The sequence below is a fragment of the Antechinus flavipes genome, chromosome 2, assembly GCF_016432865.1.
Source record: "Antechinus flavipes isolate AdamAnt ecotype Samford, QLD, Australia chromosome 2, AdamAnt_v2, whole genome shotgun sequence".
Lineage (NCBI taxonomy): Eukaryota > Metazoa > Chordata > Mammalia > Dasyuromorphia > Dasyuridae > Antechinus > Antechinus flavipes.
Window position 1 is genome coordinate 48992547 of NC_067399.1, and position 26643 is coordinate 49019189.

Genomic DNA, 26643 nt, shown 5'->3' on the forward strand with positions numbered 1-26643 from the left:
TGAACAACTTTAATAATGTCTCAAAACACTCATAAATTCTGGAGGGGCAAAATCCACAAAAGATGGAGTGAAACAATTTTCCAGCCCAAGACAATTTAGAAGATTCATATGAAAGGTATGTTACACTAGGGTGAGACTGGAGCAGGTCAGATTGATGAGCCGGCCTTGGGGCAACTAAATCAAGGGCAACAATGGTAGCTTTTGGAGCTCTCAGCCTACAGACAGCAAGGGGATCAGACAACTGGTCAGAAGGAGATTGTAAGGGGTCCTTTTTCTGGCCCAAAGTCTGGCAGGTCTTTGCTATATTACGCATACTTGGATCTGCATTCATTCCAGGGTGAGAGGAGCCCTGGCATCTCACAGCACATGAATGTGGAGGAGCAGAAACCTTGGTCACAATTTCAGGGCTGAAAAGAGTGTTTATGGTCTTTCACTGACCAGAACACAGGCCAGAAGGGTAATGAATGGAGTTCTCCTTAGATCATTCTACTTCAGGAAAGAGCGAAAACTTACAAGTACTTAGAATTAGCTCTGAAAATGGCTGCACAAAATATCTAAAATTGGGATGATGCCCCCTCTACTCTGGAAGCAGAGCCCAGCCCCATTTTAGCATAGTTAAAAATCAAGAAATAACTAGAAAAATGAGTAAATGGAAAAAAAATCCTGAGTATAGAAAGTTAGTTACTATGGTGAAATGGAAGATCAATATACATACTCAAAAAAACAACAAAGTCAAAACTTGCATCCAAAGCTTCAAAGAAAAATGTAAATTGTTCTCAGGCCCTGGAAGAGCTCAAAAAGGATTCTAAAAATCAAATAAGAGAGGTAAAGGAAAAAATGGGAAAATAAATTAAAGTGATAAAAGAAAATCACCGGTTAAAAAAAAAGAGCGAACTTCTTGATAAATGAGGCACACACACACAAAGTATACTGAAGAAAATAATGCCTCAAAAAAAATAGACCAATCAACATTGTAAAAGAGATACGAAAATTCACTGAAGAATAGGAGCAGCAAGTTGGTGCAGTGGTGAAAGCACCATCCCTGAAGTCAGGAGGTCCTGAGTTCAAATCTGACCTCAGATACTTAACACTTCTTGGCTGTGTGACTCTGGGCAAGTCACTTAACCCCAATTGCCTCAGGAAAAAAAAAGAACTCTTTAAAAAGTAGAATTGGCAAAATGGAGAAGCTTATTGAAGAAAATAATTCCTTGAAAATTAGAATTGGGTAAGTTCAAGCTGTTGACTTTATAAGACATCAAGAACAATAAAATAAAATCAAAAGAATGAAAAAAACAGAAGAAAATGTGAAACATTTCATTAGAAAAATAACTGATCTGGATAATAGGTCCAGGAGAGATAATTAAAGAATTTTTGGACTGCTTGAAAACCACAATCAAAAAAAAAGAGCTTTGAACACATGATCTTTCAAGAAATTGTCCAGGAAAACTGCTCTGATATCTTAGAACCAGAAGGTAAAATAGAAATGGAAAGAATCCACTGATCAGCAATCCACTAACAGCAATCCCAAAATAGAAACTCCCAGCAATATTTTAGCCAAATTTCAGAGCTCCTAGTAATCAAAACTATCTGTAATCATATGAAAAATTATTCTAAATCAAAGCTTCTTAAATTGTGGGCCACAATACCATATAGGGTCATATGCTGAATGTGGGGTCATGAAATTATGATTTATTACCAGCAAATGTTTAATTTGTATACTTTGGATTGTGTAAAAATTTCTAGGGCAAAAAAGGGTCATGAGTGAAAAAAAGTTTAAGAAGCCCTGCTCTAAATTACTATTGATTAGAGAAATGCCCATTCAAAGAACTCTGAGGTGGCATCCCACACCTATCAAATTAACTAATACAAAAGAAAAGGAAGGTGACAAATGTTGGAGGTTATGTGGGAAAACTGAGATACTAATGGACTGTTAGTGAACTTGTATAAGGACTTAGCCATTCTGGAGAACAATTTGGAATTATGTCCAAAGGGCTATAAAAATCATGCACATCCTTTGTCCCAGAAATACCACTACTAGGTTTATATCCCAAAGAGATAAAAGAAAAAAAGAAAAGAATCTATTATGTACATAGTTATAGCAGCTCTTTTAGTGATATCAAAGAACTGGAAATTGAAAGACCTCCATCAATTGGGGAATGGCTGAACAAATTGTTGTATATGATTGTGATTGAATACTATTGTGATATAAGAAATTATGTAAAGGATTCTCTCAGAAAAAACTAGAAATGGTAACATGAACTGACCCAAAGTGAAATGAACAGAATGAGGAGAACATTGCTCACATTAACAGAAATATTTTAAGACGATCAATTGTGAATGACTTAGCTATTCTCAGCGATACAATGGTCCAAGTCTGAAGGACTTGTGATAAAAAATGTCATCCATATCCAGAGAAAGAAATGATGAGGTCTGAATGCAGATTGAAGCATACATTTTCTTTACTTTCTTTATTTTTCACATTTTTTATCTGTTTTCTTTCACAACATGATTTATGTGGAAATGTTTTCCGTGACTTCAAATGTATATAATCTATATTAAATTGCTTGCCTTGTCAATGAGGAAGGAGAAGAACAAGGGAAAGAGATAATTTGGAATTCAAAATTTTACAAAAGAATGCTAAAAGTTGTTTTTGTAAATAATTGGGGAAAAATTAAAATATTAAATAAATAATTTTTTAAAAATAATTGTTGACTATTGAATATATTCCTATATAATTAATAAATATTTGTTGAATTGAATTCAGGATAGGAGATATGTTTAGAAAGAATTACGAAATTCAAAATAACAAATGAATAATACCAATTAATAATGAAGAGGGAATGGAGGCATTTAGGGAGAGTCATGGTGGCAGTTAAATGGTATAATGAGTAATAGTAGATTTGGAATTAGGAAATTCTAAGTTTCAAGCCCTACTTCAGAGATTACTTGCATGACCTCTTTCAACCTCAGTTTCTTTCATCTCTAAAATGGGGATAATCATAAATGTCTAATTCTGAATCCTGAAGCTTTGTCTGCATGCTTTATCATTAGTCCTTGGGAATCATGGTTGGTCATTACACTGAACAGGATCCCTGAGTCTTTCAAAGCTGTTTGTTTGTTTTACCTTATTGTCATTATAGAAATCGTTTTTCCTGATTCTGTTTACTCACACGGCCTCAGTTTATACAAATCTTCTCAGATTTCTTTGAAACCTCCTCCTTCATCATTTCTTACACTACAATGATATTGTACATTTATAAAACATAACTTGTTTGGTTATTCCACTAATTTATAGGCATGTCCTCAGATCACCAATCTTTGCTACCTCAAAAAGAACTACAAATATTATTTCCATCCTTAATTAGAGCATATTTTTCTTAGGACTAATTCCTTCCTTAATCTACTTTCTATTGAATATTCTCTTCTCCCCCTTATTTCCTATTTCCCTCTTGAGTGAAATATATTTCTACCCAATTTGTGTGTGTATTCTTTGCTCTTTTGAGAGTAAGGCTCAAGTGTCAGTCACCTCCCTCTCCTCTCTCCTCCTTATTTATATGGCTATATTTGTGCACTCAGATTATGGGAGATAGTTTTCTCTAACCATCCTTTTTCTTCCCTCCAGTGTATTTCTCTTTTTCTTTCTTTTTATTCTTCTCTCAAGATCAATAGAACAAGTCCCAGCCCTTGTTTAATTAGGTTCCCTCTATATGACCCCTAATAGAAGCCATAGGGGACAAGTGTCATCTCCCAATATTTGAATAGAAGCAGTTTATCCTTAGTCATTTATGATTTTTTTATTCATGACTACCACACACACATACTCACATGTGCACATATATATAAATGTGTGTATTTCTCTTTCTATCTCTCTATTTATCTATCTATCATCTATCTATTTCTTGACTTCTGTGTTTGTGCTTTCAGTTTCTATACAATGCTGATCCTTTCATTAGGAATAATTGAAAGTCTGCTTCGTTAAAGATCCATTTCTTTTTTCCAAAATGAGGATAATCATAGTACCTACCTTGCAGAGTTTGTGTGAGGATAAAATAAAATAGCATATATACAATGCTTTGCAATCCTTAAAGCTATTACTATTACTGGGAAGAAGAAAGGACTGGAGTTGCAGGTGAGAAAGAAGAAAAGCCTCCAGTTCATCCCATCTATTCCCAATGATCCCTGAAGCAGCCAACTCAGTTGAAAGAACTGTGAGTCTTTAGCCTGGAGGAGAAAAGACAGAGTAGATATAATTATTGTCTTCATATTTTTGGAAAGGCTAGAATATCAAAGAGACAATCAACTCTTTCTGCTTAGCACCAGAGAATAGAACCAGATGGAAGTTGAAGAGGCAGATTTTAATTCTCTGTAATGAAAATTTTCTTGATAGTGCTATATAAAAGTAAAATGGTTTGTTGGAATGTCAAGATTAGGGTTCCCCCAAGCAACAAACTGGGAAAACATCTTCACAGTTAAAGATTCTGATTAAGGTCTCATTTCCAAAATATATAGGGGGTTGACTCTATAAGAAATCAAGCCATTCTCCAACTGATAAATGGTCAAAGGATATGAACAGACAATTTTCAGATGACGAAATTGAAACTATTACCACTCATATGAAAGAGTGTTCCAAATCACTATTGATCAGAGAAATGCAAATTAAGACAACTCTGAGATACCACTACACACCTGTCAGATTGGCTAAGATTACAGGAAAAAATAATGATGAATGTTGGAGGGGATGTGGGAAAACTGGGACACTGATACATTGTTGGTGGAGTTGTGAACGAATCCAACCATTCTGGAGAGCAATCTGGAATTATGCCCAAAAAGTTATCAAACTGTGCATACCCTTTGATCCAGCAGTGTTTCTACTGGACTTATACGCCAAAGAAATACTAAAGAAGGAAAAGGGACCTGTTTGTGCCAAAATGTTTGTGGCAGCCCTGTTTGTAGTGGCTAGAAACTGGAAAATGAATGGATGCCCATCAATTGGAGAATGATTGAGTAAATTGTGGTATATGAACGTTATGGAATATTATTGTTCTGTAAGTAATGACCAGCAGGATGAATACAGAGAGGCTTGGAGAGACTTACATATACCTTCTGAATTCAATTCTCCCTGTGCAACAAGAAAACTGTTTGGTTCTGCACATGTATATTGTATCCAGGATATACTGTAACCTATTCAACATGTAAAGGATTGCTTGCCATCTGGAGGAGGGGGTGGAGGGAGGGAGGAGAAAAATCGAAACAGAAGTGAGTGCAAGGGATAATGCTGTAAAAAATTACCCTGGCATGAGTTCTATCAATAAAAAGTTATTTTTAAAAAAAAGAGACTTACATGAACTGATGCTAAGTGAAATGAGCAGAACCAGGAGATCATTATATACTTCAACAACAATACTGTATGAGGATGTATTCTGATGGAAGTGGATTTCTTCAACAAAGAGAAGATCTAACTCAGTTCCAACTGATCAATGATGGACAGAAGCAGCTACACCCAAAGAAAGAACATTGGGAAATGAATGTAAACTGCTTTCATTTTTGTTTTTCTTTCTGAGTTGTTTTTACCTTCTGAATCCAATTCTCCCTGTGCAACAAGAGAACTGTTCGTTTCTGCACACATATATTGTATCTAGGATATACTATAGCATATTTAACATGTATAGGACTGCTTGCCATCTAGGGGAGGGGGTGGAGGGAGGAAGGGGAAAAATCGGAGCAGAAGTCAGTGCAAGGGATAATGTAAAAAATTACCCTGGCATGGGTTCTGTCAATAAAAAGTTATTTTTTTAAAAAGAGTTAAAATCCAAGTAATAGGCTAGCAAAATGAGCAGACTACCAAAACAGCACAGTTCCTGGAATGCAAAAAAAGAAAAAGTTTAATAAATGATTGCTAATTGATTGAAAAAAAAAGATTAGGGTCCCCCCATGATTCTTTTCAACAATGAGGTGATTCAGGCCCTTTCCAGTAGACTTGTGATAGAGAGAGCCATCTGCATCCAAAAAGGACTGTGGGCACTGAATGTGGATCACAATATAGCATTTTTACCTTTTTTATTGTTGTTTGTTTGCTTTTTGTTTCTTTCTCGTTTTTTTTTTCTTTTTGATCTGATTTTTCTTGTGCAGCATAATAAATGTGGAAATATGTATAGAAGAATTGCACATGTATAACACATATTGGATTACTTGCTGAATCAGGAAGGAGATGGGGGGAAAGGAGGGAAAATATGGAACACAAGGTTTTTCAAGAATGAATGTTAAAAACTATCTTTACACATATTTTGGGAAAAAAGGCTATTATTAAAAAAAAAAAAAGAATAGGGTCCCCCTTCCCTGGAGATATTCAAGCAAAGGTTGAATAACCCTTTCTTGGGAATGCTGGACATAATGAACCTCTAAAATCTCCTCAGATTCTGAGGTTATGATTTGTAATTCCATATGAAAGAAATAATAGACATTCCATTTGTCAGGGAAAAAACAAAAAGGCAAAAGCTACAGAGAAGCAGCTTTGAGGGGAAAAATATGAGGAAAAACTTTTCAGTTATGAAAGTGTAAAAGGCATGGCTGAACTGTTGAGTGTACATGAGCCTACCATTAATGTTAACGGTTGGAAAATGCAACTAAGACCCACCTCTTACAAAAAGTTTCCAAAGATGCAATTGTCTGTTAGGTAGAGAGTTCCTTGTCCCTGGAGGTATTTAGACAGCGGTATATGTCATGCAAGCTGTAGAGGATATTCATGGACTAGATTCTCTCCATCTTAGTCGTCTGAGAACTGAACATGTTCATCTTTTAACCTAGGAATGCAACAAATCCTCATCTTCCTCATCCTTTTTCTCTTCCCTTTCAAACAAACTGCCAGGAATTAAGAGGTCCCAGGATTAATTTTCTCTTGGAAGAGACTGCAAAGAGGGGCAGAAAGAACAGGAATAGCAAATTCCAATTCTTCTGCATTACACATTATGAGAGTTCCCAACATGGTTTACACTTCTCTCCACCATCTTCCATGATAGAATTAGAAAGATCTTAAAAGGAAGGACTTAGGCTTTTGAGAAGACCAAATGATCCCTGGGAACCTGGAGTCTATTCCTAGTCTCACTGATAACTATGTATGACTTTGGAAAGTATTCTCTCTGGGGTTCAATTTCTCTAATTTGAAAATGGAGCCCCAAATAAAGCCTCCAAACTAATGTTCTAAAGGGAGAAAACAAAATGATTGTGTATGATGCTTTCAGAAATGTAGCGTAGTGATTGGGCAGGGAGAGCTGTAAGGGTGGGAGTTAATTTAGGGGGAAAGAATGAGACACATGTGATGATATAGGTTAGACGAGTCAGATTAGTCTCTGGGTGTAACACTAAGCACATTGATTGGAATAGACATTAATAAGTCTGACCCTGACACTAATCAGCTTCTTGACCCTTAGCAACCAATCTATGGTTTCAATCTATGGCGTTGGTTTTGGCTTCCTCGTTTATAATGTGCAGAGGTTTGAATCCTACAATTCTAGGATTTGAATGGGGAGTACTAAGCTTAAAAGGAAGAGGAACAGAAAGGTCCTCTTTGGGTGCAGTTTTGCCTTGGCTGAAAAAAATAAGAAGATAGGGTATGGGGAGGGGGTGAGAAGTAAGTTTCTGGGAGACAAGCCATGGGTAAGAACTAGAATCGAGGAACGTTTTAAGGGTGAGGACCACCGCTAGGAAATACAGCTATGGTTATCAGATCCAGGATTCCAAACCCAGTGGTCATGCTTTATCCGATAACTGAGGAGCTTTCTGAGATCCCAATAGCACTTTCCTTGCCCCAAACACTATGACAATGAAGCCCCAAATGTTAAAACTGATAATACACATCTCCTCTGGGGTTCAGAGGATCCAAGAGGAAGTGAACAGGCTTTCTCTTCTCTGCGGACAACACAAGTTATGATTTCTAGGGTAAGAATCAGACCGACTTTTTATACCAAAGGGTTTTCTCCGGAGACATCATCCCATGAAATCTTGGAACTATTGTCACCCCTCAGAAATACTGTCCCTGGAATTCCACCAAATTGATAGGTCTTCTCCCGTGGCTTTCACCACTTATACCCTGCCCCAATAAGAAGTTGCCAATCCAGGATGAGGGTATCAGACAGCAATAAATTTATTGAGTATTTCAAAAAATAAAAATCAACACAAACCAGTAAAAAATAAGAACATCGGGACTATGGAAAATATATGTTAAAAAAATGCAAGAGGAAAAGGGTCCAGGGTAGAAAGGTACAGAAATTGAGCTAACACATCATAATGGGGACATCAGGGCTGGGGGGCAGGAAGGGAATATTATTAAATACTGAATGATTGAAGTTTGGGAATTTTTAATGTGAAGCAACTAGAAGCCGGGTACCTAGCTCTCAGCTAACTGGAAGCAAAGATGGAGGACGCTGTCAGATGACTGGATGATCTGGAAAAAACTTGTCCTGGCGAGGGAGACTCTCCGTCCCAACCCCAGCCAACAACAGGCTTCTTCCTGGGTCCTACCCACTCTGTGCCTCCTGCCAGACCCCTACTGGCTTCACTTGGCCCCCTGGGCCTCCGACTCTTCCTCGTCATCTTCGTACATCTCCCCTTCCTCCTCTGCGGTGGCATCCTGGTACTGCTGGTACTCAGACACCAAGTCATTCATGTTGCTCTCAGCTTCTGTGAACTCCATCTCGTCCATCCCCTCCCCGGTGTACCAGTGGAGGAAAGCCTTGCGCCGGAACATGGCCGTGAACTGCTCGGAGATGCGCTTGAAGAGCTCCTGGATGGCCGTGCTATTGCCGATGAAAGTGGAGGACATCTTCAGGCCGCGGGGGGGGATGTCACAGACGGCCACCTTCACGTTGTTGGGGATCCATTCCACGAAGTAGCTGCTGTTCTTGCTCTGGATGGCCAGCATCTGCTCGTCGACCTCCTTCATCGACATGCGGCCGCGGAACACGGTGGCCACCGTGAGGTAACGCCCGTGGCGGGGGTCGCAGGCTGCCATCATGTTCTTGGCGTCAAACATCTGTTGGGTGAGCTCGGGCACCGTCAGGGCCCGGTACTGCTGGCTGCCGCGGGCCGTGAGGGGGGCAAAGCCGGGCATGAAGAAGTGCAGGCGAGGGAAGGGCACCATGTTGACTGCCAGCTTCCGGAGGTCGGCATTGAGCTGGCCGGGGAAACGCAAGGAGGTGGTCACGCCACTCATGGTGGCGGAGACCAGGTGATTGAGGTCGCCATAGGTGGGGGTGGCTAGCTTGAGGGTGCGGAAGCAGATGTCGTACAGGGCTTCGTTGTCGATGCAGTAGGTCTCGTCGGTGTTCTCCACCAGCTGGTGGATGGACAGCGTCGCGTTGTAGGGCTCCACCACGGTATCGGACACTTTGGGGGAGGGCACCACACTGAAAGTGTTCATGATTCGGTCAGGGTACTCCTCCCGCACCTTGCTGATGAGAAGGGTGCCCATACCCGAGCCAGTGCCCCCGCCCAAGGAATGAGTGAGCTGAAACCCTTGCAGACAGTCACAGTTTTCACATTCTTTCCTCACCACGTCTAGCACCGAATCCACCAGTTCGGCCCCCTCCGTGTAGTGACCCTTGGCCCAGTTGTTCCCTGCACCACTCTGACCTGCCGGACGGGGAAGAGAATAAAACAGCTGAAGGGGGTTCAAGTCAACAAGAACTCAGTGGGTTATGTAAACTAGACCTGGCCTTTACAACATACAATCTGCTTTCAAAGCCATTCCGTCAGCAACTTCATGAGGTAGACAAGGAAACCGTTGCACTCTGATTTATGGAACATCAGGGCTATTGAGTCAATTGTCCAAGGTTTCATGATTATTAAATGGCAGCTGAGATTTGAATCTACATCTTCTTATTTTGTGCTTTCTATTATATCAAGCTATATCCGAGCTAGTTGGGAATTGTGTCTTCTTCAGACACAAAGGGAAAAGCAATAAAAATCTTTTCCTCAGTTTTCCTATTTGGGAAATAGGGATGTTATTGCCAAGTAGCCCTAAGACTCTTTAAAGTGCACCAACAAGGAGTTCAGTGTGTTATTACACAGAAATAAAATCAGATCAGAAAGAGATCTGTCCTGTTCCTTATGAGCTGTTCATCCAAGAGCAGTGCAAACATTTCACTTTTCTAAGCTCAGTTTTATCATTTGTAAAAGAGAAATGATACCTTCCTCTCTCTACTTATCTTCACAGAATATCTGAATGATTATAAAGCACTTTGAAACGTAAAGCATCGATAAGTAAATGCAAGGTACATAGAATAACCCATTCTCCTCTACCCTCTGCTAAGCTGTGACTTTTATCAGTCCTTTATGGAGATTTTTTAAATGTGGAATTTGTCTAAAAAAGGGAGGAGTGGTGGGAAACATACCAAAGATGAAATTGTCAGGTCTGAAGAGATGTCCAAAAGCACCAGATCGAACGCTGTCCATGGTTCCAGGTTCCAGGTCCACCAGGATGGCCCTGGGTACATACTTGTGAGCTAGGGAGATAAAAAACCAGATGGATTATGTAAGGTCCTGTGGGTCTAGGGTTGTAGGTGTTCATTCCATTTAGATCTGCTTCCCCTAGAAAGTCTTGTTCTGGCTTGCTGAGGGCCTTTCCACTTCAGAGGTCACTCGGTGTCTGCCCCATTACACCCATTTTTTCCATCACTTTCTTAGACAGAACTCAAATAATCTATCCACTGCTAGAAAAGAGAAGACTGGGAAATACCTTTCAAATTAGTACAGTGACCAATCTTAACTTAAGAACACTAGCAAGGAAATATGCCTCCTGCTTCTCACCAGAGAGGTCAGGAATGAGGTATACATCTCTAGTCCCAGTTAATGGGTTTATTTGTTTTAGTTTCCTGTTTTTTTGAGACAAAGGAGAGTTATATGGGAGTGGGGAAGGATGATTGGTAAGTGAGAGGGATCTTTAAAAAAAAAAAAAGGAAACATTTAAAAAGAAATGTTCTCCCAAAGTATGGTTCAACCACTAGACAGAGAGCTTCTGGCACTGGAATGGGCTGTTGGGATTATAAAAATGTAAGCACAGTTCTGAATTACCACAAATGAGAAACCACTGAAGTGGATCTTTATAAAATCTCAGTCTTCCCTCCAACTGCACCTCTGCCAACCAACACTACTGTTGATCTCAATTTAACCTTTTCCTTCCCAATCCAACTAATTGGATGACTGCCATTTTGATACAGTGAACATTTGTTAGATGCCTACTGTATGTATCACAGAGCATGGATGTAGGTACTGGAACTGAAGGAGGGAAACAGATTTAACATAAACCATACTCTGTCCTCTCGGAGAGCTGAGAGTCTAGCCAGGGGACATAACACAGACAAGCAGAATATATTATTTGGTTTTTGAGTTATTGCACTCCTGGGGATGAACAAGAAGGAAGTCAACAAAATGATACATGGGATCCCAATGGGAAAAGGTAATTCCTGATTTGGGAGAGTAGAGCCAGCCCAGCACTTCCTTCTAGGTTCCATCCAATCTGGATGAGTTCTTTCCATCTTACTGTGGCCATCATCTCCACTTTCAGGGTCTCTATGGTCCTATTGATCCCCCATCCCCCAGACTAAAGCATCTTCAGGTCATGACACAGGATAAGGGCAGGTTAGGAAGGGTTGGTCTGAAGGCCATATTGGGTGAGGAGATACTCACATGAGGCTTCATTGTAGTAAACACTGATCCTCTCTAGCTGTAGATCTGAGTCACCCACATAGTTGCCACTGGGATCTATGCCATGTTCATCACTGATCACTTCCCAAAACTGGTGAGAGATGCAGAAAGACAGACATGAAAGATGGTCAAGGAAAGTAAAGTACTTAACAGTGTCAAGTCATATTTTCTAACGCTTAGCACCCATCTCTAGAGTCTAGGAATCTGGAGATCTGGGTTCCAGGTTCTATGACTAACTACTTCAGATAAGATCTAGAACTTTGCTGGCATTCAGCTCAATCTCTTTTTCCTTCAGATTTGTGAGAGGAAATCTTGCATAGTGGGAAAAGCAATCGAGAGGATGTCTAGGAAGATGTCAGAGGAAGAAGTCACAAGAAAAAGGCACACTGGCCTTGGAATCAGAAGACCTGGTTCCAGCTCCATTACTTTCTTATGAAACTTTGGACATATATAAAATGGGAATTATTTCTGTATTATCTACCTCAGAGATTTTTTGTGAAGATCAAGAGAGAATGTATGGAAAACACTTGATAATCGCAAAATGCTATTTAAATTTTAGAGGTAGCAAGGGTACAATGAATTGAATGCAAGATCTGGAATTAGCAAGACTTGAGTTCAAGTCCAGCCTCAGAAACTTATTAGCTGTATGACCCTGAGCAAGTCACTTAACTATGTTTGCCTCAGTTTCCTCAGCTATAAAATGGGGAATAGCACCTATCTTTCAGGTTTGTTTTAAGGATGGCACTTAACACATTGCCTGGTACATAGTAAGTGTTTTATAAATGTTTTGTTGTTTTTTAGTTGTATCCAACTCTTCATGACCCTATTTATAGAGGCTTTCTTGGCAAAGATACTGGGGTAGTTTACCATTTCCTTCTCCAGCTCATGTTTGCAAATGAGGAAACTGAGGCAAAAGGGTAAAATGACTTGTTGTTAGCTGTTATTATTGTTATTATTTAAAATAAAACCATTGTTATTATTTAACCAATCAAAATGCATTTATTAATGTCTAATATACAAAGCACTATGCTAAATATTGAGAATACAAAGAAAGGGTAAAAACAGTTCCTACCCTCAAGGAGCTCACATTCTATTCAGGTAGGCAACATGTAATAACTAGGTGCAAACAAGATATATACAATGTACATGAAAGCATTGTGAAAAGAGATGGATTAACAGCTGAATGCTGGAGACTGAGGAAAAGCTTCCTGTAGAAGATAAGATCTCAATGAATCTAGAAGGAAGCCAGGGAAACTTTAATCCCTGCCCTTTATTTTATAAGATCATTGTGAAAATCAGATGAGATAATATTTGTAAAAAACTCTTTGAAAAGTATTTTTTTTTTTTGCACTGAGGCAATTGGGGTTAAGTGACTTGCCTAAGGTCACACATCCAGGAAGCGTTAAGTATCTGAAGGCAGATTTGAACTCAGAGCCTCCTGACTTCAGGGCTGGTGCTCTATCCACTACACCAACTAGTTGCCCCTTGAAAAGTATTTAAAAATTTTTTTAATGCAAGGAATTTAAAAAATCAATGCTAATTATTATATGTCAAGCCTATTTATGTGTGACTTTGCCCTAAGGCATGGTCTTCATTTCAGATCCTTAGCTTTTATAGCTGTATCTGGAACTATTTAAAAACATCTAAGATCATAGATTTAATGATAGAAAGAACCTTCCTCATTGTAAAGTTAGGATAATAACAGTAGCTGCCTCACAGTATTGTTGGGGGCATAAAATGAAAAAAAAATGTAAAATGCTTTGTAGACCTTAAAGTACTACAGAAATATTAGTCATTATGACTACTATGTCCAACTCTTTTATTTTTACAAATGAGGAAATTGTGGTCCAGGAACATTAAATCATTTGCACAACATCACATAGGTATTAAGTAACAAAATGAGAATTTGAATCCAGATCCTCTCGCTCCAGATTCTTCAACTGTAACACAAGGATAACATTATCTACCTCTCAGGGTTATTGTGAGGACCAAATGAAATAAGAATTGTAAAAAAAATGAAAAACTTAGCACAGTGCCTGGAACATTAGAGTTGCTATGTAAATAATTATTCCCTTTCCTTCAGATACAGGATTCTTTCCATGGTACTACTCTACTGAGTTTTCAGAGCAAATATCTTCACATGTATTTTAAATCTCATACTTACTTGATGGATGTGCTCTTCTTTCAAATGACATATTTGTCAAGTGTGCTCAGCACATAGTAGGGACTTACTAAAGGTTCCACTTCCTATTTTCCATTGTCATATTTTCCCCTAGCACTTAATCTATGATTAGAATAACTTCCTTTCAATAGTTCCGATTTCAGGGGCAGAAATTCTGAGCTATGTTCCAAACTCAAGAACTTTCTGAGCACAGAGTCCCACCAAACATTCTGGGATGGTTATTTCTGGGCTCTGACTAGTCATGGTAATCATTGACTCCTGGGGACAACGGTCCAATAAAATCATTGTGCCCTAATGGGAAGGGAAGTTATCAGGAACCTTAATGAGAAATACAGTAGATTGTTAAAATATAATATTTTATTGATTCATAATTTCATTGATGTGAACACTCCATCCACAGGGAGAAGTTGCTATTCCCCAATTTTTTTTTTTTGTTAGTGCAGGGAGCTCCTGTTGAGGAAATCCTCTATGAATGTAGATAAGCCACTGCTCTTATAGTCTTAGGAAGTTGCCTGGGAGCACTGAGGTTAAGTGACTTGTCCAGGGTTACACAGCTAGCAAGATTTGAATTCAGGTCTTCCTGATTCCAAGACCATCTCTCTGTCCATCATTCCATACTATCTCTCCTAAATAGATCATCTTCATGCTGTGGCTGAAAATATTGATTCATCTCCTAGTAGCCAACTCTTTAGTGTTATGATAATTAAAATTAATACATTCATATAGTGCTTTAAGATTTACAGAGCACCTTTAATAGTAGAAGGTTCAGCTCAGGGAAGCTGAGGGGAGATTCAGCTTTTGTAGTGGATGAGCAAGACTTACTGGAATGCCAGGATAAGTTTCAGAATTACATTGGACATACTGAGAAATTTTGCTACTTATTACCCTAAGAAAGTTTCGGGTAAAGTTCGGTTCCTTTCAAAAGAACAAAAATGTATTAAGTGCCTAATGACACATTGGAAAGAGTATTGACTCTGGAATTAGAAGACATGGATTCAAATCTCACCTCTGATGTTTACAACCTGGGTCCTCTTGAGCAAGTCACAATTTCCCTGGGTGTCAATTTCCTTTTTTTTTTTTTTTTTTAAAGATTAGATGGCCTTTGAGTTACCATTTAACTCTATATTTATGCTCCTATGTGCAAATCATGGTACTAAATGTTATCTCCCAAACAGTTTTTGTAGCAGGGTGGACAGGAATAGGAAATAGAAAGCCTTGGGGAGCTGTCCGTGGTTCTGAAAAGCCTCAGGTCACTACGCAAGTGCATTACCTCTGCATACTCATCTTCCCTCATTCCTCCTCCACCCCAACCAAGCACAGAGGCTTTCTTTGTTTCCTAACCTTATGGGGAAGTGCTTTATGTTAAGGGAATATTCATCTCCAGAGCTAATGCAGTTGAGAAAGATTGCAAATATACTTGGTGATGTAGTTAGAACTGGGAGGCCCTGATGTTGTACTCCCAAGAATTAGGGGACACTGCAGGGTTTTAGTCAGAGTTCCTGGAGGATATCTTTTAAAGGGATGTGAAAGCTAAATCCCAAGACCAGTTTTCCCCTTTCTCCCCTTACCCAATTGCTCCCCTGGGGAGAGGAGGAGCACTACCTTACCCAGATATATGGGACTCATTCATTCCAATTCTAAAATGTGTTAAGGGCCAGAGAGTCACTGAATGGAAAGAGTAAGGGCTGCTTGGTGATTCTAAAAAGAAAGCAAAAATTCTTCCCACTGATTGAGAGCATTAAAGATTCTTTTCTGTACTTCCCAAAGCAAGAGGATTTGCCCAACAGCCTGGAAGGAGGAGAGGGAAGCACTAAATTGCCATCATCTACATTCCACATGGTGAGTGAGAAGACAGGCTTTGGTTCTGTTAATAAAGCAACACGGTAATGATCTACTCCAAGTAAGAGTCTAAGGACACCATTTGAAGCTGAAGGCCAGACTAAGCTGATAACAGAACCAGAGCTAAGGGGTTAAGGAGTGCCTGGCTGCCAACCTCTGGATAGAACTTGCCTCTGAAGGCCTCTTAAAGCTCAGTGCCACTGAGTCCCTTCAACCAATCTCCCTGAGGATCTGGGCTAAGATCTCTAGGCCCAAAGAAACAAATCAGAGTTGAGAGGATGGAATGCCTAAGGGATTTAAGATCTTGATGATTTAAGTTTATGGCTTTACCAGAAAAAGAGGTTGAATCCAGTTTGGGGAGCCTGAGAAAATAAATCACAAAGAACATCATAGGTGAGGGGGATACAGACACCATCCCAAGGATGGGGAGTGGAGCCACGGTAATCAGATGACAAGAGCCATGTTGACCTTTCTGAACCCAAAGGACCCTGCTCACTTTACCCCAAGGTCTACAGACCTCTTTTGTCTCACAGGCCACTGCAGAACTGCTTTACCTACGCAGGCTCTCTACTCTCCAGGCAGCTAGGTCACATGCTGGGTGCTGCTGCCCCAATTTTCCAAGAGGCACAGCATTAGCTCAAATGTGACGCATCAAAGAAGAGTGTGTTTTCCCTTCTTCCTTCCCTGGAGGTCAGGCAGGGCCACCGCTGGGCCTTACTCATTCACCCTCCCACAAAGCAGGGAAGGTCCCCTAGGGTGGGGAGCAGATCCTGGCACTCAGCTAAGACCTTCAAAGGCCTGATCTCAGCATTCTTGAGTGAGAAGCCAGCAACCAGCTCGATGAGGTGGGGAGGGGGAGAGGTGTCTACCTGACATAATTTGTTTTGCCTCAAATTCTCTACCATTCCAGTATTTCCTCAACCCCTGAGTTTAGAGGAGAAATGACTCAAAATCTCTTTAATACTATACCGTAGCCTATTTAGTGAAAATATCATAAAGTCCTGGATTTAAATCTTTCTCCCTTAGAAGTGACTAGACATCACTTGCTCTCATAGTATCCCCAAAGGGATGTTTCTTTGTTTCCCAGTTAGCAACTGGGCTAACATGGCAAGTAGGGCCATTGATTTAAAACTGAAAGGAACTTTAAATAACTTAATTTTACCGATGTGTAAACTAAGACCCAGAGAAATAAAGTACTTTCCAAGATCACACAGGCACTAAGTAGCAGAACTGAGATTTGAATCCTTGGCCTCCAAATCCAAAGATCTTCCCATTTTACCATGATGCCCGAAACCAAATCTCAGGCTATAAACCTGTCCCTTAGACTACTACTGCTCCAAGAGTCCCAGAAGTGTTGCCTAATAAGCATCATTGTCCCAGACTAGCCTCAATTAGTCCTATGTCCACTTATTCCCCTCCTCCCATCCCCCTTTGGCCCTCAGCCCCTGACCCTGCTTAGTGGCAGGTGTTCTGTGCCTGCCCAATCCCCCAGTGATCTGCCTAATGAGCTAACAGACCCTCTGGCCCAGGGGTGGCTGCTCACTTGGCCACAGCTGCTCCCCCTACTCCAGAAGGAGACCTGATTTGATTTCAGGCTCCCATTCCCAAGCCCTTCCTCCTCCTCCCTCTACCCCCAATGGAGCAGGAGATGGGCCAGCCTTCCTCTCCCTTCTCCTCCCCCTTCTCCCTATTCTTCATTCTGAGCAGGCACAGATATGTCTGAAGGGTCTGATGCATGATTAGTACTGCCTCACACTAAGACACTGCAGCAGGTGCCTCCACCAGAAGTCTCAGAGAAGACCCACACTTACAATTTACATGTCAGTGCCACGTGGGCAGCTGTCTCCTCTCCAGTATATCAATTAGCTTTTTGTTCCTCTAACTGGCTTCCTCGGGAGCTGCTATTTATAAGATTACAGAGTTTAAAACTCAAAGGCATCTTAAAGATCATAGGATAATAAATCTAAAACTGGAGGGGACTTCAGAAGCCATTTAGTCCAATTCCCTCATTTTAATGATGTGGAAGTCAAGGCTTAAAGAAATTAAATTATTTCTCCAAGGTCACAAGATAATGAATAACTGAGATGATATTGGAACCCAGTGTCCAAAATTGAATTCAAGTTGAGTGTTCAGCTTGAGCACTCAAACCAGTGTTTTTCTTTTTTCTTCATTATGGTCCTATTATTTCCCTCTACTCTGGTCCAACCCACTCATTTTGTAGATAAGGAAACTAAGATCCATGGAAGAGAACTATCTAGCCCAAGGTCACACAGCTCAGTATGTGGACCTCTATTATCTCATATGCCTTTCCACTTTTGGCTTTATGGCTTTTCATCTCTACCTACTCCCAATCCATTTCCCTTTTCCCTTTCTGGATCTATTTTCATCGAACCACTTCCCCACTTGGGACTCTTTTGTTCCAGATGAGCTGAAGGTTTCTTATCCTAATCAAAAAGTGTAGCTGCAGGTTTTCCTTTACAGTCTCTTCTACCACCTGTCGGTGTTCTTGGGACTTTGGTTTCAGGTTCATTGGAATGAATTTAGATTCTCTATTTTCTTTTGAACTCCCCCCTCCCTCCAGGTTGTTTTAGAGCCATGCAGCCCTCACCTTCTTCATGATGGCTTTGTTCCCTACCCTCAGCTTCTACTAGACCCATCCCAGGAGATCCTTATGACTGGCTTGGGGGAGGAGTCAACTTTAAAGGTTTCTTCTCTCTTCTACTGATCCCACCTTATTTCCCAAGAGGTGTACCTCTGGCTTCCACTGGGCCAATTCAGGGTGGGGTCAGGACCCAATTCGATCAGGATTGGGTCTCCAGGGAGGGTCTTGGTCTCACCCTTGGCAGCAGCCTGGGCTAGTGGAGATCCGAGACCAAGGTCACCCTGTGAATCATGGCACAACTCCACCCCTTCCTCCCCTCAGGAGAACAAAGAAAGAAGGGGCTGGGGCTGGGGAGGGAAGTGGGTGGGTTAGTGTGAGAGAGTTTTTCTGGGACTGCTCCTGGGCAGATCATCCAGAAAAGAACTGTTCCATACTTAATAGTATTTCCCCCCAATTACAAGGAAAGGTAGTTTTTAAAATTCATCTCTATAAGATTAAAAGAACTGTTTTTCAAACAAACGAGAACTCGAAGAAATTATAAAAAAGGAGATGAAGAAAGAAGGAAAAGAGGGCAGTCTATGTGGCTTGCCACTGAAAGGGGTGTGTGTGTGTGTGTGTGTGTGTGTGTGTGTGTGTGTGTATGTGTGTGAAAGAAATACCATGGTTTCCATTCAACTGCCCCGCCCAGTTCAACCCCACCCATTTTTTCCTAAACCTGAGACCCAAGGAACCCAGGACAGATCGGCTCCTCAGAGGAGGACGGGCAACGCCCACCCCAGAGGAGCTTCGGGAAGGAATATAGGGGCCGTCTCCATCCAGGTTCCAATCCCTGACCCTTAACTCGGGGGAAGACCCAGGTGGCCGGGCCTCCAGCTTTCCCAATAGGGGACATCGTCAAGTGGAATATACGAGTGACCGCTCCCAGGTGACAGATAACGGGGTTTGACAAACTGAAGGGTTGCCCGCTCCCCGACTCCCCACCTCTTTCATCAAACTGACCCTCGAAAGAGAGGGAGCCCTCCCTGGAAGCCATCCAGGGTTTGGGGAGAAGGGAAGACTTCCCGGTGAATGGCAACAGAAAGGTGGGGAACCCCTGCAGGGCGGGGACCCAGGCGTCCCGGCCGCCTAGCGCAAAGCTGAGCTCATCCCTTTGTTCCCGGCGCCGCAGTCCTGGGGTGTGGTTCGTGCTGAGCCGCGTAGCCTGGCGCTCCCCTTCCCGCCCCCCCCCACCCGCCCCCTCCTATCCCTGCTCCCCAGCTCTGCGTCCAAAGGAGCCAGATACACAAGAGTCCTTGAATGCTTCGCCTCCTTCCAAACCCGCTCTCGAACCCATCCCTGGAATAGAGCTGCGGATGCTCGCGACCTTCCTCCCCTTCCCCCCAGCCCGGCTCGTGACCCTCCCCCCTTTCCCAACCCGGCTCAGTACAAAGACCGAGCGGGGAACCCCAGCTTCCAGCGGGTCCTGCCGAGAGCCGGGCGAGCCTAAGCGAAGCTGCCCACCCCGGGCTGCCGCAGTGGGCCGATCCAGCGCCCCGGAGACTGGGGGAGGCGTCACTACCCGCTCCAGCCCCAAAGCCAGCCCAGCTCGGTCCCTGTATCTATCCTGTCCCCTTCCCCCGCCCTACCTTGGCTCCGATCTGGTTGCCGCACTGGCCGGCCTGGATATGAACAATTTCCCTCATCCTCGCAGGTCTCGCTGGCTTGCTGCAGGGGGAGCGGCCGGGGCTAGGAAGTGGGGAGCGTTCTTGCAAGCTGCAGAAGACTGGGTGCTCATCGGCCGCCGGGTTTTATAGGCTGCGGGCTGCTGCACCGGCGGCTGGGCAGACAGCGGCGTGCTCCGCCAAGAGCTGACCTCATCCTCCTCCCAGCCAATCACGAGCCGCCGACGGAAAATGCTGCAACATCCCTGCAGCATCAGTACCAACCAGCGCATCCCTCCCCCCGCAGCCTCCACCCTCTAGATCCTGAGGGAGGGAGCTACCCACCCTCCCACCTCCGCTGCCCAGCGCAGTTACTTTGTCTGGCTGCACACAATGCGATGCAGGCTGCTAGGGCCCCTCTGGGAAGATCGAGACAGAATTAATAAAGAGGGGGGGCTCTGAATGGGGAGGTTTCCCTTGGTCAGAGTTTTGGGGACCCTTCACATCCGAAGCAGAGGAGGCGTCTCCCAAACTGACAATGGAAGGGGGCTCTTCTGAGGACAATAATGGCTTCTCCACCCACCTGCTGGCACCCTTTTAGATCTGCAAAAGCCGAGGTCACATAGACCCCACCCAACTCAGCTGCGGGTGGCGGCGGAAGGGGCGGAGAAGATTGGAGGAACGATCGGCTCCAAGTTATTCCAGACCTTCCTCCCCATAGTCCCTTTTTCTTTGTTTCTTTCTCCAACAGCTTCCCTTCCATTGTACCCTCAATTTCAGGGCTTCCCTCCTCCCCTTCTCTTCCCCAAGCAGCTGGGATTCTGGTCCCCTCCCTTTCTCTAGTCCCATCCTTTTCCAGGGTCTTGAAGAGAGCTCTGTTTCATCTTGCTCTGCCCCTACATGAATGGTAGCGTAGCAAAGGAATAGAATTTTTAAAAAAGACAAAGAAAGCGAGAAAGAGAAAGAATCAGAAAAAAAGGAAGAAACTAAAAGAGAGAGAAGAAAAGAAAGAAAATTTTTATTTTCTCTGGAATAAAGGAATGAAATCCTTGTTAGGAAAAAGTATGGGAGCCTACACCCTTAGACTAGACTCTCCCCTCCCCCACTTCAGCTGCCTGTGGTGGTCTGCCGCCTGTAGAATAAGGCTGAGGAGGAGAGATAGAATATGTAACTGGAGTAGTGTGCCCTATGCTTAGAGAAAGGATTCTTAAGCTTCTTACATATGGCAGTATCCCTTTGTTATCTGTCAAAGGATATCTCAGAATAATGTTTTTTAAGTGCACAAAACACATAGGATTAAAATGGAAGCCAGCTACATTGAAATAATTATTAATCTTTTTAAAAATTCATAACACTCTGAAATCTATTTGTCAATGTCTTGAGTTAAAAACTCTTGTCCTAGAGGGATCTCAGAGAACTCCCAAGAGATATCTGTTGAGTCAAAAGGTCCATGAATGACAGGAGATCAGGGGAGAAGGGGTGGGTTCTATTCATGCCAAAGGACTGTTTTGCTAGAAAACTGGACCCAGAGGTTCCAAGGTTGCTGGAGAATTGAAAATAAACCTCTGTTAGGAGTCTTCCTATTTGGGAGTGCAGATGGTCAGAGAACCTCTCTGGGTCCCCACACTTAGAGGCTCAATGACAGTGAAAGAGATATGGGCCAAGCTACAACATTCTCGGCCCCTCCCTGTGGTTTAAAGATGAGTTTGGAAACCTAACCTAATCCTTGGGCTTCTTGCCCATTGTCATTGGAGCTCCTAAACTCTCTCAATTTGACTTCGTGCCAGGGTACCGAGCCCTGCAGCTGAGGTGCGACCATATGAAGGGTAGGGGTGTATGTGTGTTTGTATGTGGTGGGTGGGACTGGGGTGGGGGTGGGGAATATAAGGAGCTTCTTCCTCCGCTGTTGGCCTTCTATATTATATCAGAGCAGGACTCTTGGTTTTCCTAGCTTCCCAGTTAAAGTTATTGACCATTGCCCTTTTCAGTTCTTATATCCTGACATTTGCACTTGGTATAGTGCCCACTGTCCCCATGTTAGCTCCATCCCCAAGCCTCACATCCAGCAGAGGACCACCCCTTAGAGCCTTTCTCGGCCCATCAGGCCTTTAGGTCTGAAAAAGCGGAGATCACACAGACCCCCACTCAAATCAGAGGCCTTGACTTTCTCCCAACCATAAGGAAGGAAAGTCTCTAAGGAAACTAATCAAAATGAAAAGACAGGCAGGAGGAGGAAGAAGAAAAGCCTTGAGCTGAACCCCCTCCCCCCGCCCCCCAAAAAGAGCCTAGTTTGATTGCAGCATTGCTGTCTGGTCACTGGAGGGCAGAAGGGCTCCCTTTCCTGAAGTGGTCCAATTTCTGGACCTGTCCTGGCTTCAGGGAGTATGGCAGTTGAGTCATCTCTTTGATCCCTATATCACCCACCATAAGGTTCCCCTCTTATCCAGGGATCTCCAGTCAGTCTGATAGTGTGACAAGAGAGAAGTTATCAAATCCCATGGTAACCCAGGATCAGGGTATTCTCTGGGCATAATGGAGTACAGGAGAGATTGCTGCTGCACCTGCAAGCAGAAGAACGGGGATTCAAAGAGCTGCCATCACCTAGTTTTATGATCATTGGCCAATAACATTATGCCTCTGAGCCTGAATGGCACCAATTCCCTGCATGGGGCTCTGGTAAAGTGCTTTGCCCTAAAACTCTGAATTGTAATTTCCCCCTTCCCAGGACTATGGTAAAGTGCTTTGCCCTAAAACTCTGAATTGTAATTTCCCCCTTCCCAGGGTTCTGGTTAAGGGGCTCTGCCCTAGAACTCTGAATTGTAATTTCCCCCTTCCCAGGGCTCTGGTTAAGGGGCTCTGCCCTAGAACTCTGAATTATAATTTCCCCCTTCCCAGGGTTCTGGTTAAGGGGCTCTGCCCTAGAACTCTGAATTGTAATTTCCCCCTTCCCAGGGCTCTGGTTAAGGGGCTCTGCCCTAGAACTCTGAATTGTAATTTCCCCCTTCCCAGGGCTCTGGTTAAGGGGCTCTGCCCCAGAACTCTGAATTGTAATTTCCCCCTTCCCAGGGCTCTGGTTAAGGGGCTTTGCCGTGTAATTTTTAAGTTGGAGGGCCATGTCTTGGAACAGTCCCATTGCCTGAGTGATTATTCTGGGAAGTCCCAGGGAATAATGAAGCTGGGCTTTGTGGCTTATGGCTGGTGGGCACAGTTCTTCCAAGAGAAAGCTGCAAATTGCATGGTTCCCTCCCAGGTTTTCCGGCTTTGACGCCGGGCAGCTTCCCCGGCACATGCATCCGACAGCTGCTTTGATGTTTGGGGGGGCGTGTCGCGGCCCCTAAGCTCCTGACTAACGTCGCACGGGGTATCCCGCCGAGACCCGGTTCCGAGGAGGCGCTCTCCGTTTCCCACAAAGCGCAGCTGTGGACAATGCTGCGCACGTGTACCAGGAGGACTGCTTGGCAGGTGTCCGCTCGCTGTCTGTTGATGTGCTTCCAGCGTCGGGGGGCTCTGCACAAGGGCGGCTCCTTTGGTCCCTTCTTCCAGGAAAGACTCTGGAGGTCTTCATTTCCAGAAATCTTGTCTTTTGTTCTTGAGCTACACCCTCTTTCTATCCCTCCCTTCTCCCTCCCCCCCAACACCTCCTCTTCTCCTTTATGATGTGGCCTTCCGTGGTTGGTGCCCATTTGCCCGTAGCCCCTCCTCCCTCTCCTTGTTCCCAGGGTCCCAGAGTGAGGCTTTTTTTAGCTGCTCCCTCCGGGTGGGCGCTGGAGGCAGGAAGGCTGGCTACCCGTGCCGGGCCGTTGCCACTGAACCTCCCTCTGGGCCTCCACCAATCCACCGAGGCAAAGGGGAAGCTTCAAGCTCAGCCCCCCGGCCAGCTCTCCCTTGCGGCAGCCAGACAATCTCACTTTCTCTGTCCTCAGGAGGAGGGCTGGTCTCAGGCTGCAGCCTGACTCATTCTCCCACCTTGCACTGCCAGGAAGCAGCTATCTGGCCCCTCAGCAAAAAGTCTGGGGCCGGGGTTGGCAGCCCCATTTGTTCCTTGACCTTGAGCTCCCAGCCAAGGGGAGGGGACTCGGGGAGAAGCCTGGGATCCTGAGAAAAGAGCCAGACAAAAGGCACTTGTGGAGAGTCAACCAGTATTTAGCATATGTCTGTTGTGCACCAAGCTAGAATACAGATGAGCTGTTCTTAATCCAACTTGAGGGGCAGAGAGTATCAGGCCTGGAATAAAGAGGACCTGAGTTCAAATATGGTCTCAGACACCTAACTAATGGTGTGATCCTGGGCAAGTCACTTAACCCTGATCTCCTCCAAAAGGAAAAAAGAACAATTTGGATTTCATAATAAGGGGAATAGAAGGTGTATAAGGGTTGATGATGCTTGTTTCAAGAAGACTGGGGAACAAGCAAAATCAAAGGGTGAGGGAGAAAGAGGAGAAGAGGTATGTAGAAGGAGAGACCCTAGAAAGAGGGGTACAGGGCAGCAGGGGATTCAGATTTGGGCTCATAGTCCACTTAAGAATGACGTCAAATAACAGCATTTCTATAGTGCTTCTTTCTCTCTCTCTCTCTCTCTCTCTCTCTCTCTCTCTCTGTGCTGAGGCAATTGGGGTTAAATGACTTGCCTAGGCTCTCACAACTAGGAAGTGTCAAGTGTCTGAGATCTAATTCGAATTCAGGGTCTCCTGACTTCAGGGCTAGTCCTCTACCCACTGTGCCACCTAGCTGCCCCCTCCCCTGACCTGTTATCTCAATGATCTTCATGACAATCCTGTGTGGCAGGTGCTACTATTATCTCCATTTTATAGATGAGAATTAGAGGTCCATGAGGTCACTTCAGACTTTTGGGCACAGTACAAACAAGAAAGCAATAGGAGACCCAGATTTCATGGTTCCCCCACAGTAGTTGCCTGTCCTATCCAACAAATAAACTAGAGAGTACATCCTTTCTTAGCATCCTTGTCCAGAATGATCATAAAAGGCTTCAAATTCAGATGATATAACTACTGAATCATAGATTTCTGGATCTTAGACAGGACCTGAGAGATCATCTAATTCTAGTTCATCCCTATTATTTTGCAGCTAGGTAAACTGAGACTCATAGAAGGAAAATGGATTTTTCAAAGTCATAGATCTAGTTAGTGGCAGCGGGATTAGAATCCAGAGTTCTCAAATTTCACTAAAGTGAAATACAATACATACCCAATACATAAATACATAATGTTGTCCGAGCTGGACCAAAGCTGTGAGCTGGCTAAAGCTTATTCTTACATGAGGGCTGATCAGGTCCCCACTCTTAAAGCCACCCAGTACTAGGGTTTTGCCTCTTGGGTTTTAAGACTAAGACTTAACTTAACCGTGGGGTACTTTGGGACCAGGATTTGTCATGTGGAACAAAGCTTCTAGCCTTGCTCTCTATTGGGCTCCTCCTTTTCCCTGCCTGCCTCTAGATGGTGATCAGAGAAAATCAGCTAAGGAAACACTAGATTTAAGGGGAAAGGACCCCGAATAATCTGTGGCTTGCTCCTTATGTGACATCTGGGCCTTCATTTACTTTATACATCAAATGAAGAGACTGGCTCATAAGATTCCTTCCAGTTCTGAAATTCTGTGGTTCTGGGAGGAGCTCGCTCAGTCTCCAGACATCTCCTTCCCTGTATATAGAACTGCAAGCTTAACCAAGGTGACTTCTCCATCAATATTCTGGGACCTTCTCCTTTTAACATTCAATAGAAAGCTTTTTACTCTGACTCTGAGCTAAGTCAGGCAAGACTTGGGAAGTTCAGCCCAGTTCTTAGCATTTCCCTTCCTGTCTATTTATCACTTGTTTACCTTCCCCTCTCCCAGCTCTCCTTTAGTGATTTGAAAGAGCATCAAGGAATGATGAAGCTCAAGCATAAATTCCCCTCTCCTACCCCAATGCCAGTCAGACAGGGCATCCGGGCAGATTGGGTTTATTGTCATTCTCAATCCCACAGTTCCCACACAACCTCAGTAAGCCATCACTAATCCAGCCAGATCAAGCCAGACACAGGCCAGTGGGATGAACAGCAGCAGGGCACTGAGTCAGTGGCCAAGTTGGGAATGGAGATATTGGAGCTCCCCATCATCTGCCCTTGGCCCCCGCATGTCCTGTGAGATTCGAATTTCTTGGACCTGGGGAGAGAGGTAGGAGGGGCGGGGGTGGGGATACTCCAAATGCTTTTTCATGGCTTCGGTTGTTGTGTCATCTTTCCAGTCTGGAACATGCAGAACCTGTCTCCTAGGTGCCATAGTATCCTTCGTAGACAGAAGCAATGACAGGGAGGGGATGGGGAAAGAACAGAGCTCCAGGTACTCATCCCGGGAATAGCCTGAATTTCAAGACTTTTGAGATGGGGTTTAAAATCTTACCCTCAAATGGAGGATAAAAATGGATCAGATGGAGGGGATTGTTCTGTTCTTGTTCCATCCTGGGCATGAGTGAAAGTGCATGCTGCATTCTCATTCTCTCTCTCTCTCTCCCTGTCTCTCTTCTTTTCTCTCTCTCTCTCTCTCTCTCTCTCTCTCTCTCTCTCTCTCTCTCTCTCTCTCTCTCTCTCCCTCTCTTCATTTCTCTCTCCCTCCATCTCTCTCTCTCTCTGTCTGTCTCTGTCTCTCTGTCTCTCTCTCTCTCCATCTCTCTCTCCCTCCATCTCT

The 26643-nt window shown here is 43.5% G+C and overlaps 1 protein-coding gene across 1 annotated transcript; it reads right to left on the reverse strand.

The window, feature by feature from the left end:
* Positions 1 to 8116: 8116 nt before the first annotated feature.
* TUBB3 (tubulin beta 3 class III) lies at positions 8117 to 20193 on the reverse strand. The gene is made up of 4 exons (XM_051974744.1): positions 19949 to 20193; positions 11683 to 11791; positions 10389 to 10499; positions 8117 to 9627 (listed from the first exon to the last, which is right to left on the reverse strand). The coding sequence occupies exons 1-4, from the start codon at positions 20003 to 20005 to the stop codon at positions 8552 to 8554; spliced, it is 1353 nt and encodes a 450-aa protein (XP_051830704.1). The 5' UTR covers positions 20006 to 20193; the 3' UTR covers positions 8117 to 8551.
* Positions 20194 to 26643: the final 6450 nt, after the last annotated feature.